Below are 21,545 nucleotides of genomic sequence, written 5' to 3' on the forward strand. Positions count from 1 at the left end.
GACGTGCAGGAGAGTGGAAATTGGGCTGCGAGCAGATGGGCAGCAGGAAGGTCGTTGCTGGCTCCCAGAAAAAGAGTTGTGGAAGGCAGATGGTGGTGGGTGGTCATCTGTACTCATATTAGCAGAAGAAGATGGCGGGGAAGAGTGCTGGGGTATCCCAACTATACAAGGATCCTGGCTGTGACCCTTGCCTGAAGGGCACCTGGGAATAAAAGTATTGTGAGAGGGCCTAGGAAGGCGGACTTGGCAAAACTGGCATGCAGCAAGAATATAGATCCAAAAAAAGTGTAGAAAACACATTATGCATCAATTGTGATGCATTACTGAATAAGGAGCGCAGATTACGTGCCAATTTGTATAATCTTTTCAATTTATAATCAACAAACACTATCAAGATGAAGTTGGACTACCTGCGAGAAGAGTAGTGTTTATTTTTTAAATTCTACAGAAGGAACTATCTGTTTTGATATCTGCAGTCTCAAGTCAATATCTTGCAACCAGATATTTCAGGATAAGGTAATTTTAGCAGTGTGACTTGGGCCCCTGTACATATTTTGGTACTGCAGACTATTGGTCCAGAATAAGGGACATCACCTTCTTAATTTGCTCGACTTCCAGCGTAACTTTGGAATGCTCCGACCTGTGACCTACATTATAAAGAATGGATCAAATACCTTTTGGACAATCTTGTTACTCATTGTGTGATCCACCCCTCCCCCCAGATGTTTTGGACCACAAATCAATTCGCCATTTGTTATAGCTGATGGCACCTGAAGTCCAAAATACCTGGATGTCCACCTCACGAGATTTCGGGTGCGAACGTGTGGGCATTCCCAATTTAATCTGTGGACAATGTTGAAGTCCCTTGAAAATGTTCTAGGGGGACGGGGTGGACTTCACTCTGAGTGTTGCAACATTATTTTAGAATAATCTAAGCGACTGAAAATCAATATCTTTTGTTTTCTTAAAACGTAAGGAAATAGTATGGGACAGGGGTTAGGGGGAGCACAAGAGCAATCAAAAGGCCTCATATCAACACTATGGCTTTAACCCAGTTCTGGCTTTTTATTATAATGCAACACGAAAAACTGCGAGTCCCAGCATGCAAAGTGCTGATGGCTGAACAATGAGGACTGGATTAAAAGGTCATAGTGATGATCCAAGTTAGCAACGCTCTAGAAAGGAAGAGGCATTGAAGGTGTAAGTGATGGTTAGTCATTAAAACTTGAGCCATTACAAAAACAAGAATACATTGAAATGGGGCAGATTAGTTGGTAGAGTATTGATCTTTTCCGGGTACTGGCAGCAGTATCCTTTCTGGCATAGCAGGCAGAATTTCAGTGCCCGAGCACAAGAGGACTAGATAGACTGCTCTTGCGGATTTTAAATCCCTGATCCCGGCGGCAGAGAATAATTTGAATAATTAAGCTTGTGAGCTCAATGAAGCGGGTTGGATTCTGAGCTAAGGGCGGCGAGAGCGGCTGCACCAGTTTCTCCTCATTTCACCGACGCCAGCAGGGAGAGTTTCACGCACAATAGGGCTAAAAATTGCCAATGAGATGAACAGAGCTCCAGAGTCGATAAAAACGAGCGCAGAACGGGGCCATTTCTCCTCTCAGCTACAGCGGCGAAGCGCGATAAGCGATAAGCGAACAATATGGACAGGCTGGGAGGGCGCGGAGATACCGGAATCACCCTCAGTAGCGGCATTGAACATCAAAAGAGGAGAGAGACTAGCAGCCTAGAGAAACACTAAAAGAGGGCAAAGAATTGATCCTCAAATTCCCCCAATGGGTAAGGGGGGAAAAAGCAATGACATTACCAGACTAGGATCAAAGAAGTGCAAGATGGGGGAAATAAATAAACAAATAAATCAGGAAACTGGCCTTTTCCTGGTACCAAAGTTGTCCTTACCCGCTCTTATAAAAAGATACCCCAAAGAACATCTCACCAACCACTAATCGGTCCACTCCAAACTACTCCTCACCCTCCAGGGCCCCTCGTCCAATGCTACAGCTGCCCATTCCAGCTACCTCTGCTGCCCCCGCACCTGACACGGGGGTGTCCCCATGGGCAGCTCCTAGTTTATTACCAGTCTGGTCTGCAAAGCCCATAGATACATGAGTGCATGGCACAGAGGAAACGTGGGATGATCCGCAGATTACAGGACAATGGAAAGATTAAATGAAACACAAAGGAGAGGTTTTTATTTTGGGCAGAGGTATAGTAAAGAGTAGCACTTTCAGTATAAAGGTCCCTGCGGGAAAGGGATTACGGATGGGAGACTGAAGTGCAAGTGTCTTAGAAGTCACAACGTTGCGATTGAAAAACGCATTGCGACGCTTGTGACTGAAAGTAGCTAAAGTCAAAACGGGATGGAAAAGGGAGAAGTAGAGGATGGCCGATTGCCTCGATCCTCTGCATCCCTCACCCCCATAAAGTGCTTTATCCAGTGTTCTCACCACAGGCATGTTTAATATTGAAAGCTCGCGTGTAAAACACAAACGGGTGGAACTTAAAATTCAGGCTAAGCTCATCGTTAAATAATACGGTCACCAGGGACATCATTTGGAGGTCGCCCTTGCTACCCCGGTGGTCTCCCTTGCTACCCATATATTTTCATTTTCACATTGAAGCTCCTGGGCTGTGGCCAGTGCCCTGTGGCTCTTTGTTTTTGGAGAGGCTGGAATTTATGTTGAACCCTCTTAAAAACATTTTTTTTTTTAAAAAAACAGGGGGTTCCACAGTGTAACACTTTGAGCAGTGACCCTAAATAAGAAAGAATAGGAATAACAAATAATTTGTCGTTGTGGAATTCTATGCAATAATTGCTAGAATCATTAAAGGGGTGAAAGGTCATGTTCTAGTGCTTCCCATGCTGTCACTTTGGGGTGGGGTCAAATGGCATCACTTCCTGTGATGTCATCAGAGGTCAAGGGTCATGTGATGTCACTTCCGCTACCCCTGGCAGTTTGGTGAAATTACGCCCCTGACGGTCACAGTAGTGGGGACTTAAGTGCAACTATTGTTCAAAGGCATTAAAGCACTGCTTTAAAGGCAAAACAACCACGTCACACCTGGATCAAAGTGGCAGGAAATCCAGCAATCGAACAATCCTGCTTCCCCGGTCAATGTACCACCAACTCTTACACGCTTTCGAGGGAATGCTATGCATTACTCATGCCAGCATAGCACACTTTGGAATGGTACGGCCAACATAATGGAATGGAGAAGCCAACATAGCACACTTTGGAATGGAGCAGAAGATTGTCGCACCAATGATCCCCCACAAAAACAAAATAAAAATACATTTGCTTCTAAGAGAGGCGGGATACCTTGCAGAGTGGCTGCTTTGCCACGTTCATGGTCACGCTGGCAGACAAATTGCAGCCGCTTGGCATCACAGGCATTAGCCAAGAACTTAACATTGCCAACCAGGCAGCACGCTGTTTGGACAGCCTGGGTGACACTGCACAAGTGTAATCACACTGATGGTACACACCGCCCTCGGATTTAAGACTCAGGTTGAAAAGGTGCCCTGCCACTTTGCCACCAAATCCGTTTTCAGGAATATATCTGTGCCCAAAGGATAACGACCACCACACGAGGAGAAAGTGCAAGTCCGCCCATCCCCCTACCCCCCCCACACACACACGCACTATTTTTCCATGGATGTTGCATTTGATATGTTCACCAAGTGCATGGTGAGGTCTATACTGGTGGACCTGCCTTTCCGGTGTGCGGAGCACAGTCCCGCCTTTTCTTTGCTGGGTCAGTTCCCACTCACTTTTGAGCAGGAACCTGCTATCGTGCAGAGTTACTTGTGTTTTATATCCTCACCATATCTCCTCCTTTCATGGAAGCCTTTTGGGGTTCCCCTGCGGGACAGTATGAGGGAGTTGGCCAGATTCCGGAGACTACCCCACCCCCCTCCCCAACCCCCTACAGTGCTTTGAAGCTGCTTCAAGGGAGTATTCCCCCTTGTATCACCATAGATCCACAGAATCATTTATTGAGCACACAATTAACTAAATTACGTCTTGGCGCTGTTCATCATCGCAGTTTGAAAAACACACAAGGTCCTCCCCCAGGGGTATGCCCCCAGATAGTTGCTGCTTATGACCAGCTTGAGACAACAGCTTGAAAGCGGCTGGCAGCTCTCCAACTGTCTAGACCAGGGTCTGCAACCTTTGGCCCTCCAGATGTTTTGGACTCCAACTCCCATCAGCCCCAGCCATCATAATCAATGGCGAGGGATCATGGGGGTCAAAGTCGAAAACCCCTGCAGAACCCAAGGTTGCCGACCCATGTACAACCACTGTCATGTGATGTGTGAGCAACCGTGCTGTAGTCCAGATAACTGCTGGACAACGCCAAACCAGCTCCAGATCTGGAGAGGGTGAAAAGGTTAGGCCTGCCCTGGAATCGCAGGTATAGGAGACTAAAGATTACTGCCCCCTCGTGAGTAGGTTTCTTTTTCACCTACTGTTCTTTAAACAGCTGGTGTAGGTCCCTCAATCTCAGGGCAACATCAATCATTTAAATTCAACACCTGCAACAGCTGTGCTGCCCCACCTATTGAATGCGGCAGAAGGACGGACTACTTGCACGCTCAACCCGCAAAGCACTCACGTCAGTTTACTAACTCTTAGGTCAGGTTTACTCACTATGTGGTCGTGTCCAACTCCAGGCCTCGAGGGCTGGGTCCATGCCGGGTTTTCAGGATACACCTCATTAATATTCATGAGATAAATGTGCATACAAGGATTCTAAATGTATGCAAATGTTTCCTCATGAATATTCATGGGGGATATCCATGAAAAGCCATCAGGATCCCTGCCCTCGGGGCCTGCAGTTGGACAACTTGGCCGGGTTTCGACAAGCCAGCTGAGTGTCACCAAGAACAACCCCCGCATCATCAAATTACCTCATGACCGTGCCTAACCACAGCGAGGGACCTCTTGACTCAACCAGCTGTTACAGTGCCCCCGCCGATGGACAACAAGCATTCCTCAGTAGCTCCCCACACATGTCTGATACACACTCAAATCAATAACCACAAAAATCAGCAGAAAAGCAAATGCATTAAGGAAAACCACGATGCACTTTCCACCGGCGGCCACGTGCACTTAAGTCACAGGGTTGGGCAGGGAGTTATTGCTCCACTTCAAGGCGCTTGAAACGAGGCATTGCAAACACAACACACAGATCTGGCAACATTTCCAAGCCAGGAAAAGATTAAACCTTGCTGACAAACCAGTGCCTTACCTGACGGAGTAGATAGACAATGGTGGTTTTGTTCCATGACAACACATGGTCTTGGAAGCCTTTGACTGCAGGTCCTACACTTTACCCAGAAACATCACAAAGCTCCACCTGGATAACGGAAGAACAGACACGCTTCCTAGAAGGGACTGCTGGCAACAATGTGTCTGCAACCCATGGTTGTCCAGCTCCGAGCCTCAGGGGCCCGAACCCTGATGGGTTTTCAGGATATGCCACATTCCTTTTAATGAGGGAAAATGAGCGTACATTTAGAATCATTGCGCAAAAATTGATCTCATGAATATTAATGCTGGGTATCCTGAAAACCCGGCATGTACAACTATTCACTCTAGGACTTTCTCCTTGACACCTAGAATTGAGCCTGCCGCCCCAATTCTTCTAAATCCTGCCACAGCCATCGATAGCACACCCTCAGCCGAAGTAGGACTTCACTAAAATGGATAAATCATTGCTATCAAAATGCATGCCACAAATGAAAATTGATCAATTTCTCACTGCACCACTGCCAACACACTGCAGCACTTAGTTTATTGTATTGTTTAAAGCGCGGACCGAGCTCAAGAGCAGCCAAGTGCTGTAACAGGGCATCCCGCAAGGTTTAGCCATATCAAACTGGCTAGTGAATGCCTACACGAGAGCACTAGCCCGGTTCATAGTGCCATTCCAACACTACGCAACTGATTCGGAAATCCTGATCCAAGTCGATGGAGTTGAACCGCAAAACAGGAAACTGGAACGTGCCGACTAAGAGCACAAGAACCTCAACAGCCCATGCATTAAAGTCTCCAACACTGAAATGAAGCTTTTTGATACAATGCACACCAGTCGCTCAACCATGAAGTGGCTGGTGGCTTCAGAACCTCAATCTGGTCATCGACGCCTTGATCTGAGGTTGACAATGAATTGCCATTCACCTCAGATAAATGCGATCCCCTGAAATCCTCACCACCACCCCCACATAATGGAGAAAATCTTACCCCTCCTGGAAGGTCTTCTCTAGGAGAAAGCTGCAGGAGTCGGGCGAGGCGTCTCATTCGCTATCTTTGGTGGTTGGTGAATGGACGCTAGGTCTTTCAAGCGCCGGGATCTTCTTCCTTGGTACGGTGACATCAGGGTGCGTTCTACGGCATGGCCACAGTAGGCCGGCCAGCTGGAGAACCCCTATCAGAGGGGCACCAAACTTCCTTTACAAGCAGCAAATGTCTCTGGCGCTTGCACAGAACAGAGTGGCAAGAGGGAGGGCAAAGCGTGCCTTAGCCCAAGACGAAAAACTCCTTTCATGGACCTGGGCTCCACAAACACACAGAGTTCTCTCATAAACTGAGTGTGATCTTCTGAGACGAGAGGGCATCATTCTGGGTCTCACTGTGCTTTCCCTGAAGAACCAGTTAAGTCGATGAGCCGCCACCGAAACAGCAGCGACGTCGCTGATCGTGCAGCATTCCCCAGTCATTTGAAAGGCCGCCATTGTAATCAGTCGCATTCCCCTCCGGATGAGCACTCACGAGCAAGTGCTTACAGCTAAAATGAGATCCCAGGCATAAAAGACCCTCTTTCGTCAACGCCAAGTTTCATTTTCCAATAAAACAAATAAATATTTTTTGTAAAAGGACTGCTCCTCTCTGATGGCTCCAAGGGCGGACGAGCTAGACTGGGTGAAAGGGCGTACAAGGCATTTTGCAAATAGGGAACTAAGTTCTGGGTGATTTGCTCGAAAACATTTCCAGAGAGAATACCTCGAATAATTTTTGACAGGTCGATTTTGCCACATATATATGCGGGAGGGGGGGGGGGGAGAAACCCCTAAATCCCCTTAAACTCCCTACATTAATCATTTCACTAACCTTGGGAGGATAGCTCAGGGGCAACATGCTCGCCTTGGAAGCAAGACGACACAGGGCAACACAGGTTCGATCCCAGTGTCCGCACTTAGAAACCTCTGAGTATTATGCGCGTTATAAATAAACAAACATATCATAAACCCAATATATATATATATATATATATATATATATATATATATATATATATATATATATATATATATATATATAGCAAACTCCAGTGTAAAAAAAAAAAAAAAGAAACACATTCTCCTTCGACGGAATGTACTGCAAGAGAAACTCCAAATTCCCCAAGACAACCAATCAGTGATGAGGAGTAGCACCCAATAATGCCCTCAACCGGTCTCTCTTATTTAGAGACGGCTCCCATGGAGCCTGCCCCGCGTCAGTGTGAGGTCTCGATAAGAGTCCCTGCCGCTCACGTGCACCTCCACATCTACACTCAAGCATGCAGGCGGAAAGTCAATGAATAAGCACACACACAAGTGGAATTTGGCAGCCCTCGGTGACTGGGCGGCAGCCAATCAATTGTTTGAATGCCAACCTGTGATTTTGGGGGGGGGGCAATGCTACCACTTCATATCTTACTCAACCTGAGGTTCTGCATCCTCACCTTCTAAACCTTGGGGCAGCGTCACAAAGCACTGAAGATGCCAACCCTATGACAGCATGTGCAATCATCCAAGCTCTGCTCTGGGGTGGCAATTCTGCCCAGTGTCTGTGGACTCCAGACTTCTACCTGCAGTAGGGAAACAAGCAGCTGGTGATCCCTTCCTTTGGCCTGGCCTCCAAGGATCAATTGTCGCTGCACATCCTGAGTGCATGGGACATGAAGAAGCAGAAACGCCAAACACCAAGAGCATCAGCAACCGACTTTAGCGCCCTGAGGCCTACGGGTGTGAGGCGCTATACAACAAATATATAGAATAGACTGAGAAAGAGGCCAGGAGTTGCTACCCTAGAATAAGACAAGTTACAATAAAGATGAAACCCAAAAGTAAGGTTGGGTAAGGAAGGCATAGTATCAAACAGTAAGACAGACACAAGTGATAACAGTTCAAAGGTATTTAGTCAACTTCCATTGGGTTTGATAAACGCCTTTCTAAACCTAAGTCTAAAGATCGGAGCAAGCTACGACCACCAAATAATAACGCAGTCCTAGTTGTGTCTTGTCAAAATAAAAGGGCCTATACTAATAAACCTATTGTCAATCCCTACTTCTAAATACAAATAGTGTGGGAAACAATGTTATGCAAAAGAAAAGTTTTCAAGAAATGATAGGTCAGGATATTCAAGCCGTTGGCTTCCCTTCCCCACGTATTCAGCACGGGACAACGTAGCACACTCGAATTTAGCACACTCTGGCTTCTCTGGCACGAGGGTGCAGTTCAAAACTTCAACATCATGGCCTTCTGTGCCAAAGTGGCTTTGCCATTCAAAGTCTCTTTTTCAGAGGGCCTGCTGCAATACGACAAACACAGTTCCTTTATTCTTATGATTTCACGCGTACAAATTCTCTGGCGATTTTCTGTTCACCCCGGGTGCCCCTCTACCAGGCTCAAACCCACCTTCTTAGTATTTGACACATACAAATTCTCTGGCGATTTTCTGTTCACCCCGGGTGCCCCTCTACCAGGCTCAAACCCACCTTCTTAGTATTTGACACATACAAATTCTCGGGTGATTTTCTGTTCACCCCGGGTGCCCCTCTACCAGGCTCAGACCCACTTTAACACAAAGCTTCCAATTGATCTCCCTCAGCCGGGCTCGGATCAACTTTATCAACTTTGCCACAACTTTCTTTACTGTATCAACATTGAATACTTTCCATTGGGCGCAGGATTTTGCGTGACCCGTCGCAGGACCACTTTGATTCACAATTCTCTACAACTCTTTCACTTTTCAGCTGGATACCTTGCAGAAACCTTTGATTGAGCACACACGTGGGGCCGGACCACTCTGTCAAAGGTATCGTATCTTTGTTTCAAAGTTCAATCACTCATCAGCAGTTCAACTTTACTTGAGTCTTATCACACATATTTCAAATAATGTTCGTTCCAGCGCTCGCCATACAATGTTGCCGCTTGCAACCTTGGCTTCAACACAGACCGGTCTTGTATCGGCCTCCTCAACTTACTGTCTGTGCAGATTTCACTGACAACGCTTTAACCTTGGAGCTAAAGACAGTACCATGGTGCCTAGTTATTATCCCCACCTTGATTATTGATGTGGGAGGGCCGTTATCTCCGACACACAATGCGGTATTCTTTAGCCTGCTTTCCTCGTCTTACGCCTAACAATCTCGAGGGCTCATGGAAGCAACGGTTCCTTGCAGAAAAGGTCCTTGCAATCCCATTCTGTTTCGCTGTCTTTCTCCTCTTGTTAAACTGGCATCATGGAACTGCTGTTTCCTCATGTGCTTTGCCTCGCCCAGCGTGTGCTCTTGTGCTCTGCCTTTAATCCGTGTGGGGAAGCTTAATGGAAGTCAGGTGTGTGTGATGGTCATTAATTGCCTGACCATTGTATTGGGACACACCAGGTATTCGGCTTGGATGTTAGTCCATTTTCTCTGATAGCGGGCTGTCCGTGAGAAAGTATTTATGTTGTAAAGGGAGGGGGGGGGGGGAGTAAAGTTCCTAAATATGCTACTTGATAGGATGGAGTAAAGGTGTTATAGGGAAGGGGATACTGCGTCTCCCATCCAGTGTCCCACTCCCACAAGCCCCTCACCCAGGTGATCCTCCCACACTGGTCCACCCCCAGGAACCAGATCCAAAAGTGATGGCTGTGTCCTGGCTACCTGGATGACAGATCCCCAGGGACTAGTTGGTCTCACAGAATCCAAGCAGACGATCCCCCATCCGACTGCCTCTAGTAGATGGTCTGCATTACTGGAGGTGCGCATTAAGTGAACCGGACATCCCACAACGTACCCCAGCTGCCGCAGTTCATCCCTTCAGCACTGCAGCACCGGTTCCAGAGCAGATCATTTGTACTGGAAGACCTGATCTATACCACCCGGAGGTGCTGCTACACAACCACAGAACAGGAACCCCAGCCATTGACCGCTCACCTAGCGAGGAACAGAGGAGTACTGACTGGCAATGGTCAGAAATTGTTAGGGACATGAGACGGCGAAGTTGCATGTACTTGAGAAGGGACACAGTGTTTCAGAGTATATGCACTAACAGCAAACTGGAGTCCTATTTTCACCATTGTGAACAGGCCAGCCTCAGGACCAGTAACCCATGAACACTCGGCCAATCAGAAGATGACACCGAATTTGGCGTTTACACACGTAAGAGCCAAGGTACTCCCTGACTTTGTAACTTGTTGCTTGAGTAATTGGTGGGTATCTGGATTGTTTAACTGACCCCAAGGAATAGGGTCAGACCCAAACACCACAAGAGTTTCTGACCCCCAAATTAACCTTGACATTACCTGCGTCAGCAACTTTATGTATCTTATATGAAGTACTAAGCCTATATGTTTCCAAGGATTACTGTGTTGTTTGGCATTCACTCCCACCGCTCTCCCCTGCCGAGAGAAGGCCTTGGCCATTAAACCACAGCTACCACTAGGCGAGCCAAGCAAAGCGCAAGGAAAACCTGTTGGCCAAGGTTTAGGAAGGCGTTCTCAGATGCTGGACCCCGGGCCGTGAGAATCCTCTGTAATCCCACGCGACTAAGCTAGTCCAGCCAATGGAAGGAGGCATTTTCCCTTTGGCGATCTTCTCCCCTCCCCCCCCCCACCTACACACGTTCATTGAATCAGATTAACACATTTGGGAAACCCGAGGTATTTTTTTCTGATATTTTTAAAAAGTTCAATTTAAAGCAAGGTGCTGCAGGTAGCCCTTAACCAATAGCGCTTTGGGAACGAAATGCGAGGTTTATTGTTAAATCAGGAGAGCGATATTGGTTACGTGCTGCGCGCATCACTTTCCTTGGTTTAATCCAAAGTGGTGTTGGTCTCCATTTTGTATGGTGCTTGAGGGGCTGGCATCGGGCGAACAGTGCCGGCCTACTTTTCTTACTGCTGTGGCAGTGCAAGACCATCATGGGGAAATGTCCAGTTTTAAATAAAAAAATAAATTACAAAAAAAAAAAAAAAACACAAACAAATACACAGAATATTAGATTTGAAATCCAAGAACTATTTTAAAAAATGTATGCAGTTTTGTATCAGAATAGGTTTGCTTACTTAACTTTTGACAGAAAATACATATACTTGTCAAGAACTAATAATTGTATTAATATTTCCAAAAGCTTCTACATTAAGTCCTCTATGTGGAATTCCAATCTAGCTTTCTGGAAGCACTTATTAGCATTTAAAAAAAGAATGAAAAAATATATATTTTTTTTAAAAACGTGCATTGGCAGGCATTTCATTTTTTAAGACCGATTATATCATTGTATAGAACTTTTTTTAAAGCAACAGTGTTTTATTACTGTAATTCGACGTTAAATTACCATCAATTAGTCACCCTAAAATATTTTTTTAAGTATTTAAAGAACACAAAACCCCCAGACATTTGAGGTGGACAGGTCATGCTAAAAAAGGCCCAATGGCTTTATATGTAAATGAGAAACGCACCCAATAACAAGCAGGTTCCAGAAGAGACAGCCAGCACTGGTGCTAAACCGAACACAAAGCAGATGGCCGACATTGGCGCGGGTAGTATAGCTCCGTGGCCATGCGCTCCTCTTGGAAGCAGCACGACACAAAGCAACACGGGTTCGAATCCCGGGTCCGCGATTAGAAACCTCTTCGGTATTAAGCGCATTAAAAGTTAACCGATTATAATACAAGCCCCCCAGAGAACCAGAGGAGCCCCTCCTGATCCCAAAAAGTCAGGGGTCGGCACTGATCTGCCACAGGCCAATCTCATCCTCATCTATCCATTCATTTCACAATAGGCACAGGCAGGACCCAACGCAATTAGAAGGCTGGCACAGCCAGGGCCAGCTGAAGATGCATGGGGTTCTCGGGTGCCCATTGTCTACCGTACAGCTGGGAAACCCTGCCTCAGGCAGCTGTGTGGTGCATAGACTATAACAGTAGAGGTTTCCTAATGCAAACTCCAGCGGATTTCCATGGTTTTATCACCGGGGTGTATAGCAGGAATTCGATCATCTGCAAGCCTATTCCCTGCCCTAGGAAAATGCAGAGTTGGGGAAAAAAAAAAAATGGATGTCAGTACATTCACATTTTCGAAGAGGTCTATGTACATATTTAAAGTGACACACACTTCAATTTGTGAAGGTTGATGCGTTGTTAAGGAATATGTGCATACCATCAGCCCCAAAACGTCCTTCTGTGGCAAAGGCCTAGATAAAACATTGGATGGAGGGGAGGGGTAGCGGCAAATCATCATGGGGCGGGTTTGCTGGCCTCTGCATGGCAGAACAAAGGAGTTAGCCAGGAGGGGGCTGAAGCCTTAGGACCATTTAAAAAAGGTATTAAGCTTTCTTTGACAGAGTAACAGGGTCACAGGGTGCACCAGGCACCCCAAGATGTGGTGGCCCATTTCAATTGAAAAAATTGGGATACCCCAACGCCATGGATGAGCACAGCCCCTTGAAATCTCTCCACATTTCAATATCAAGTTTAATCCTAGAAAGAGGTTTTCGTGAAAAATCCTAAAAAGGTTAAGCTAGCTGGACTTTATTGCACCCGTGCCAGAGGTAATTTAATGATGTTTCCCATTTACGCTCCTCTGGTAAAGTTCAGAAGTGCCCCTCTCAGTGACCTGTTGTGCTCAAGAAAATATACAGAGAAAGTATATGATATGATAGGTTATTTATAATGCGCTTAATATTCAGGAGGTTTATGAGCGCGGACCCGGGGATCAAACCTGTGTTGCTCCACATCCTCTTGTTGTCAAGGCGAGCATGTTGCCCCCGAGCTATCCTCCCGAGACATATTTGAAACTGCTCTTGAAAGTAGTATACCCTAGTGACTAATCAGTAACAATTTTATTAATGCTGATTTTAGTGTAGTTGTAGTGTGTTTCCATAGTGTAGATGTGCCTTGGAAAGAGTATGCTACGGTAACCATTAAACGGAAAGTTAAAAGTTGTTGGACTAAAATGCATAGAGGCAGCTTAAATAAGTCCTGTCTGTTTACCCGCTCACCAATGTTATGATGTGCGACGCCAGAACAGCCGGCGTCCACTGTCGTGAAGTGGCGAGTAATGCTGGTTTAATGTAAAGTGGTCTTATATAGCGCCGATCCACCAATGAGGTTGGCTTTGCTTTGCATGGCTCTAAAAGGTTGTCAAGGTGCGTTAGTTGGATAGCAGGAAGGTAGATGCAGAAACCTTTGGTGTTGATGGATGCAAATTGGAAGTACCCGTTACCTGTGTGTCGATGTGAAAATCTATGTTGTTTTGGTTTGGCACCGACCGGGCAGGTTAGTCCTATGGGCAGTCCCTGGATTGTGGAGTGCAAAGATTAACAGCATCGTGGCTGATAGATGGATAGGGTCTGAATCTGTTAAGTACACTAGACGTAGGAGGCCGCAGGAGGAGTGTGGGAGGTGTAAGGCTGCAAGGTTTTAGTAGTGAGGAGTTACTGAGGAATGGCGGGGTGTAGAGGGGGCTCTTGGTGGTAGAATAAAGAACCCTGCACCATTGCGCACCACAATTGCCACTTGCATCTAGGTGTCCGTATGTCATTTCAGCTGCTCTTCGTCAGTCTAGCTACAACTCACTTTACATGCCCACACGCAGTCAGGCCCTCATCCAAGACGCAACAAATGGCGGCGAGATAAGCACAGTTCGGACTACCTTCACCGAGCATGCTAGCGCAGTGCACCTTTCATTCATTCACTGTGCAGGCGAGCTAGCATCTCTGCGTGGGTTTCTCATGTGGCCCCGTTCATTAAACCCATTAGGGGCCGACACCAGAGTGCATCAGACACCTTTCCCCTTCCTGCCAACAGCACACAGATTTGCTCATCGACGTGTAGCCTACCATGGTAAACTAGTAGAAAAAAGGAGGAAACCCGGTAGATCACTGTACAAAACACGTTGGCAGCAACTACTCGGTCTAAATCCAGGAGGGTCAATAACAAATCTAGTGGAAGACAGCTAGCGATACAGGTGCAAATCTCAAAACATCTACAGGAAGGAGAGGGGACCAGACGGTATTAAAAAATGATAACAACAACTTTAATAATAAGTACGATAATTAAAATACATAATTAAATTCATTGGTCCACAATACATAGCTTATCAGAAAAGATAAGAATACGTGATTGGCAGTGAATGTTAATTAGAACAAAGTCTTGAAATAACCGGGTACATCTAGGACAACCTGTTGAGTACCAAATTCCTTTTGGAATCTAATATCATATTCTCACTTCCCTGTTTACAATCCAGGGAGCGGTCTACCAGGATATCCCTGATGCGATAGGTGGCATCACCGTGCACACACTTCCTAGGATTTGGCAATACCTGTGCTCCCCAAAAGGGGGGAGCAACCCTACAGGAGGCCGAAACATGTCCGGGGATGCTTGTGGTCTCGTGCCGAAGGGATTTGACCAAGCAGTTCGGGCTGCACGGCTCCTTTTGGGGTGGGGCCAAGATCGATTGCATATGGCCTGGCTGGATAACGATGGTCTGGAGGGTTGCCCACAGCTGTGCCAGTAGTTATGGTTAATTCTAAAACTTGCAGCCATCACCTCTTTCTTTTGCCCTACAGGTAAGTAGTAGATGTCCCCCCAGTAAAGCACTCCTCTAAAGACCCTGTGAGGATTTTTAACCAGATCTCGATAAAACTGGTATTTCAAGATCACCTGTTTAAAACTCAGTTAATAGATTTCTTATATAGCGCTACATACCCATAGGTCTCAGAGCGCTGCCTTGAGCAACACAGTAGAGTGTTTCTTGGAGAAGATTATTAAAATCAGGAATATTATCAAGGCCACAAATATCAGAAGTCTTCTGGATAATGATACGCCCCGTGCCTGGCTCGCACCTAGAACAATTTCAAACCTCTGGATGACACCATTTAAACAGTTACTAAGATAAAAGCAGACTCAATGCTTGGAGGACCCCGTGCCATCATTTGTTGTGTGGAAAAAGAATGTACATTTTGGCCCCCCATTATCGCCGATTTTGTCAACTCCTCCGTCAGCAAGTCCGAGTCCCCAGATATCTTACACAATGTCTTGAGTCACTCCTATGGTTCATGAAAAACAAAAAGAGGCTTAGACCTTAGAGTCAGTACTAACTATTGCCCCAGCAGTACCGTGCAATTGTGTATGAACATTCTGGAGAAGATTGCAGACTCTCACCTTCCGTCATTTATTGATGAACATTATAGTTTGGGGGAGCAACATCAGGTTTTCGTCCTAATAGAGGCACGAAAAAAAGCTTTCATTGATAAAAGAAAAAATATATAACATATATTGGACGAGGGCAATATTGGACTTCTTAGTTACGCCCTCATCCTTGAGCTGATAACTGTGATGAAGTTCCCTGCCTGGAACTTCTTACGCTAATCACAAGTAAGGCGATTTAGGGAGCCGGGTACCTAGCTAAGGCAGTTATAGAAAATTCACAAAATGCCCCTCAGGACCCGAAACAAAACCTAGACCGTATCCTGGAAGCGGAATTAGGCACCAGGGTGATGATAAACCAGGCAAAATACCAATTCTGGTCACTTACGCCAGGGAAGACAGGTGGAAACCTGTCTCGGGGCCCAAATACCCAAATTGTACAGGCAACTACTCTCAGATGGACTACATCTCCCACAATGCCCTTCTCTCCCAACTGGGACACCAAGAATGGAGCATGGAAATTACATTATCCCTTCAGGGACAGGGAAGGCACAGAAGAATCCTTCACAGACAGGAAGATCTTGGGGGAAAAAAGGAATACCCCTATAGACCTCATAACACACTTCCTTCCCAACAGCAGCACAGCAGGATATCGTCCAAACAAGCAGCTTCTTCAGCCACTCCATACATGATGTTTCAAAATGGCCACCATGTATAGATTTAGCCAAGCCCCCTGAGCCCAATTCTGACCATCAAGAGGTGAGAGTGCCCAGCCAATCCAAGCCTTTCGGCTCACAGCTGTAGACCACCAGCCCTAAGTTCCAATCAGGGAAATGGGACAGTTTACTATATGAGCCAGGAAGCCCGGTTCAGTGCGGCAGCTGACGGGAGCAAGGGGCACCTGTTTGGAGAAAGCTGGAAAGGGAACATTGGAGGGGTGATTTGCTACAGAGACTTTGTAGCACACTCCTGTCTCCAGCTTCTTCAGAGTGATGCTGGAGAAGTGGCAGCCGGGGAGAAGAGGAGGTAACCTCTACAGAAGACTAGAAACTGGTGAGAGTAAAAGCGGAAAGACAGGAGAGAAAGAGGGTGAAAGAAAAACCAGAAATGGAGTGGAAGGCGGTAGTAGGAAAAGAGGAAAGGAGGGAGGTAGCAAAACCAGGAGTGAAGTTAAAGGAAGGTGTAACATTAGAAGATCCAGAGTGGAGTGGAAGGTAGCAATAACAGGCCCATGTAGTTGTAGGAAGAGAGTGAAAGATCAGCAGGAGGAGGGAGTAAGCGAGAGGGAGTAGACAGAGGATGATACGAAAGTGAGACATATTGGCCAGGGGTTGACAAGGAATGGAAAAGCAAAAAGAAAAGCACTAGAGAAAGGGACCAGAACTTTAAGGAATTGAAGAGGTGGACATCCAGAAGCAAAGTAGTCAGCTAGAGGTAGGAGGTTCCAGAGGGCCTTGTCAGGCCCTAGGCTGGTCTAGTAGGTGCAAGGCTGTCTCAGCGGGGTGCCAAGAAGCCGCGTGATCGTTTAGAGAGGGGGTGGGGAGCTTGAAGTCAGGAAGGAAGACCAGTAGAGATTGGTCCTTTTGCCTGTCCTGGCTGATACCAACTCCATCTGTACGAGAACCCAGACGGTCTTGAAGAACAAAGCCTGGCTTACTCTTGGGGTACAGGACTCCGGAAAGGCTGCACCTGGTCTCAAAAGGGTAGAATAAGGCTTGTTGCATCCTGGAGCCGGCAACCTTAGGGAGGAGTGAGGTATCTCTGGAACAGCAATGGCAGACTCCAAAGCCTGACCGTCACCCTGAGATTGGGACAGCCATCATAAGAGAGTTGTGGAGGAAGGGCACCCTATGTTTTTCCATTTTTCTTTCGAGAACCTTCTATTCATATTTAAGTTGGCCCACCCCTTTATGCAGACCATATTGAGCCTCTGTTCTTTGGGTACTCTTGGTCCCAAATGTCCAACCTGTCACCATCACAGCCAAGTCACCAAATACTGCCGTTCATTGCCACAGTCCATGTAAACCAGTGTGGGGCGAAGCCCGGATGAACCGTTGCACTTTATCTAGACCCGGGATCTGCAAGCCCGATCCTTCTGAGCTGGATCCACTCCTTGACATCAGGACATTCCCACGAAATACATTTGAATAGAATCAGTCTGCATCGGGGTCCATGAAACTCACTGGTGACCTTGAAAACCCTGATGTGATTGGAAAACTCGAGGACTGGACTTGGAAACCCCAAGCGTACACCATGCCTCAGCTCTGGGGAGGGCGGGATTTATTGGGACCTTATGCTTGAAAGCTTAAAAAAGGGGTTGGGTGGGAGGCGAACCACTTACACCTCATTACCCCCCCAAAAGAAAAGGAGTCCCATCCCCCAATTTAAGATCCTACTTCCAAGGTTTGAGGTCCAACAGAGGAGACAAAGTTCTTTGAAGGTCCTAGCGAGATGGCTGCACACAAGGGATGTCGGGGTGGGGCTGGGGACGTTATGCCGGTGGACGGTAGCAGAGTGATCCCTGCAGGCCAAGACTCCCTCCTAAACCCCTGCGCAGTCCAGCCTGCCCAGTAATGCTGAGATGCAGTCAATAACTTTCAATTTGGGGGTGCTTGCCTTATCTGGCAAAGATGGCCACTAGCAGGGTGTGTTGCTAGGTCTGGAAAGGATCCGGGGTTACGCCAATGTCGGGACTGTAGGGACTCGGGGCTAGCTAGCCTTTTGGCTGTTGCCCCCGAGCTTCTATCCAGGACTAAAATCAAAAGACCCGACTAGCAACGCCACAGGCGCTAGGCAGAATTGTTGGAATTGGTTATTTGCTAATACCCGAGGTTTCTAAGCGCGGACCCGGGGATAGAACCTGTGTTGCTCAGCGTCGTCTTGCTTCCAAGGCGAGCACATTGCCCCTGAGCTATCCTCCCGAGACGACCAGGCATCTCAAAGTGCTTTTACCCTGTAGTGTTGTGGATGGGGGCAGTCCTTCGCTTTAGTGGGTGCTACTTTTTAAAGGCCTTCAGTCACAACAAAGAGCGGCGGGCAACTAAAGGAATATATGATTTGGTATAAGAGGGTGGAATTAACATTCCTCTTATGCACATGAAACAAGATCACAGCAAGATAATGTAGCGCCAATTCCGAAGATCAACACTCTAGATTATTAGTCAATGCAACCCCCTACATTCAGGAAATCCGATCGCCCCCTTTGTTTCCAATCTTCTGAGACGAACTATTTACAGTGATGTTGGGGCAAGCAGCTGACAAGCGCACAATGTAAACTTTCTTTTACTGGAAAGCTTTATTGCATAATGTCCATAATTAAGCGATGTCCATGTAATTACTTGCTACCGCCCGACACTTTGTAATCCCCCTTTTTTTGCAGCACTAATCAGATTTGAAGAAATTACCCAAAAGGCTTTGTCAATCCTGAGATATAAGAGCCCATCGAACAAGGAGGGCCTTAATACACTAATATGGACTTAACCCATTTTCCCCAGCTTGATAAGAAGATATTTGGTCAGTGTTTTCTTTCACGAGTCTGTCCCATGGCAACAGCTTTGTTTTTCCCACCACATTCTGAAACACAGTATTTGTCAATCGGCCATTTGGTAAATATTTGCCCTGTATCACGATATCAACGGTTCTTTGGGAGAAAAAAGATCAAACGTGCGTATATCAGTCACATAATAAACAAACGCCAGTTTAAGACACCAATGTGCTTGCTGCCCCTATAGGAAGAACACCCTGTCCCCGACAGGAGTGCCGGGCCCTAGGTGGAGGGGGGTGAACTGCCTATCTAACAGGGATAGCCAAGGAGAACTGTCCATCAACGCTACCAATGGTTAGAGAATACATATGCAATAAAAACAATTACAGGCTAGCAAAGAGACACATCCAATCGGCTGTTTATCATTGGCAGAACTGGTTATTCGATTCTGTCGAAGCAGCTCTACATGCTGGCACAACAACTTGTAACCTGCCGATTTCTATTCGTAATTTTATTCACCCTAAGGCTTATGGTTTGCCAAATACGATTGGTGTATTTCAACACGTCAATATGTTAAGGAAACCCATATACATGGGATATTATAAAAGGCTCACTAAGTGTGAGTGTTGGCTATAGTTTAGGTTTCTTGTATCCCTTTTGATGTTAGGGATATCAGAAAGGTCACGAGAGCCCTCATGACCTAAAAAGGTCAACCGGTTTCGACAGCGGGTTCGATTAAGCCATCTTCTTCAGGGCCACGATAAGAATTGGTAGTAATTCAGATTCCAGCGTGCTTCCACGTGAGACACTATGGGCGAGCACGTCCGTCCCCTACAGGTAGACAAAAGCACATATGGAAGGCTGGGAATTAGAAAACCCATGGCTGCAAAGGATTCTTAATTTCGCATCTAGTTAAAACACATTGTTAATCAAACTAACTATCGATTTAATCTCGATCTGAACTGGCAAACGTATGCCTGGCCACCTGACTACGTGGCAGTGCGTATACTCTGGTAAGCCTGGGGGTGGGGGGGGGAACAAGGGGTGAAAGCGGAAAAGGGGAGGGTGAGGGTTATGGTGATGTACGGAACATGGGCACAATCTGGGTGCATACTTACAGATTACTGCTACCGTTTGCAGTGTGGACATTTTCACGCACCATTAACTGGTGGTCTAAGTGATGTTAGTTTTATGTGGGATCAACCAGCTACAATCTATTGTGCGGAAGCATGAGGGTACTCCCACCTGTAACACTAACAATCAGTGTAAGTTCAGGGGCAGCGTAGAAGTCAGTCGATGTACTTCGTAGTTGGGATTGGTCCGTGTTGCTGAGGTACAGAGTGGTAACTGCTGCAAGGCGGCCGGTAAACTCACACAAGACTGCGCGTGTCGAGTGAATGGGAAGTTTGTATTCTAAAGAGGTCATATTTTACCTGTGGTGTGCGCGATCCAGTGGACTGCTGTATTGGAATCGTACAAAAATGTCGACCTGGGAACTGCGACGGCCGAAAATGCTGACTTTTTAAAAACGTTTTAACCCCTCCCTTACACCATATATATGTGTGGGGGGGGGGGGTTTAGAAAATGATATTAATATGGGGGGGCATCTATATCTATATATAGTGTAAAGGGTTAAAATCTTTTCACATGACATAAGAAATTACATTCAGCAAAAGAAAAACAATTGATCATACAAAAAAATAAATACTAGCATATTAAATGAATAAGGAAAAGAAAATAATAACATAAGGAGCAAAATAAGCAGAATAAACGAAAAAAAAAGGGAGAAGAAGAAAAAAGAATTGAGCATAAAAAGAGAAATGAGTTACATTCAAAGTTCAAAGTTAAAAGGATGTACGGATGTGTTCGTAATCCACCAGTGGATGAATATTAATTCTTTTACGTATTAAAGACTACAAGTCCAAATAGTAATTGCTGGTGGGAAAATTATAAAGTTTTTTCCTAATAAAAACTTTCTCATAGTAAAACAGAAGGAGAGCATCCATGAGTTGACAATTCGCTATATGTTTATGCCCAATAATTTCTCGACAGTCATCCAAACATTATACATGGCAATGTATAATTTCATTCCGTTTCCCTTTGCGTTAACGGCTCTTTGCCAGAATTCATTACTGCCAACATGTTCCATGTTATGGACAAAATCTGTGTAAAATGATGTGTAGACCTTTATCATAGCGACACATCTGGTAAGAACATGTTTGCCCGTTTCTGATTTCATTCTGTCCTTACACAACCTACAGAAACGTTCAGGTAAGGGGAGATTATTCTTAATCCCACTTATGGCCAGTACAGGCAACTGATCGATCCTTAACAAAAGGATAAATCGTCGTAGCCGTGGCGAAGGACATAGATTCAGATATGGCAATGGCTTCTTGAGAGTGTAATTCATGAATTGCACAAATTTATAGCGCTTTAGGTTTTCCAAGTGTGCAAAATTGCTAATCCAATCGTGCAATTCAGATTTCTTAGCTAACGCTCTCAACACAGGAGTGGAGACCTCTTGTTGTTTTTGGATCCAGCCGATCTCTTCAAGATATTTGACGATGTTCTTTTTCATAAAAGGATATGAGGATGCTTTGTTAATTTCACAATGAATCGCCACTAACAATAAATTGGCTGTGTCC

At 46.0% G+C, this 21,545-nt stretch overlaps 1 protein-coding gene across 3 annotated transcripts in view; it reads right to left on the reverse strand.

The window, feature by feature from the left end:
- TMCC3 (transmembrane and coiled-coil domain family 3) overlaps positions 1-21,545 on the reverse strand; it is a 295,227-nt gene that overhangs the window by 207,811 nt on the left and 65,871 nt on the right. Inside the window, exon 1 of one of the 3 annotated variants that reach the window (XM_069629807.1) lies at positions 6,264-6,606. The exons of the other annotated variants lie outside the window; for them this stretch is intronic. Within the exon in view, the coding sequence (XP_069485908.1) occupies positions 6,264-6,320 (57 nt within the window). The 5' untranslated portion in view covers positions 6,321-6,606. Of the gene's footprint in view, positions 1-6,263; positions 6,607-21,545 lie in introns of those variants that run through there. 3 annotated transcript variants of the gene reach the window in all.

Source organism: Ambystoma mexicanum, chromosome 12 (assembly GCF_040938575.1).
Source record: "Ambystoma mexicanum isolate Mex_15411 chromosome 12, UKY_AmexF1_1, whole genome shotgun sequence".
Taxonomy (NCBI): Eukaryota; Metazoa; Chordata; class Amphibia; order Caudata; family Ambystomatidae; genus Ambystoma; species Ambystoma mexicanum.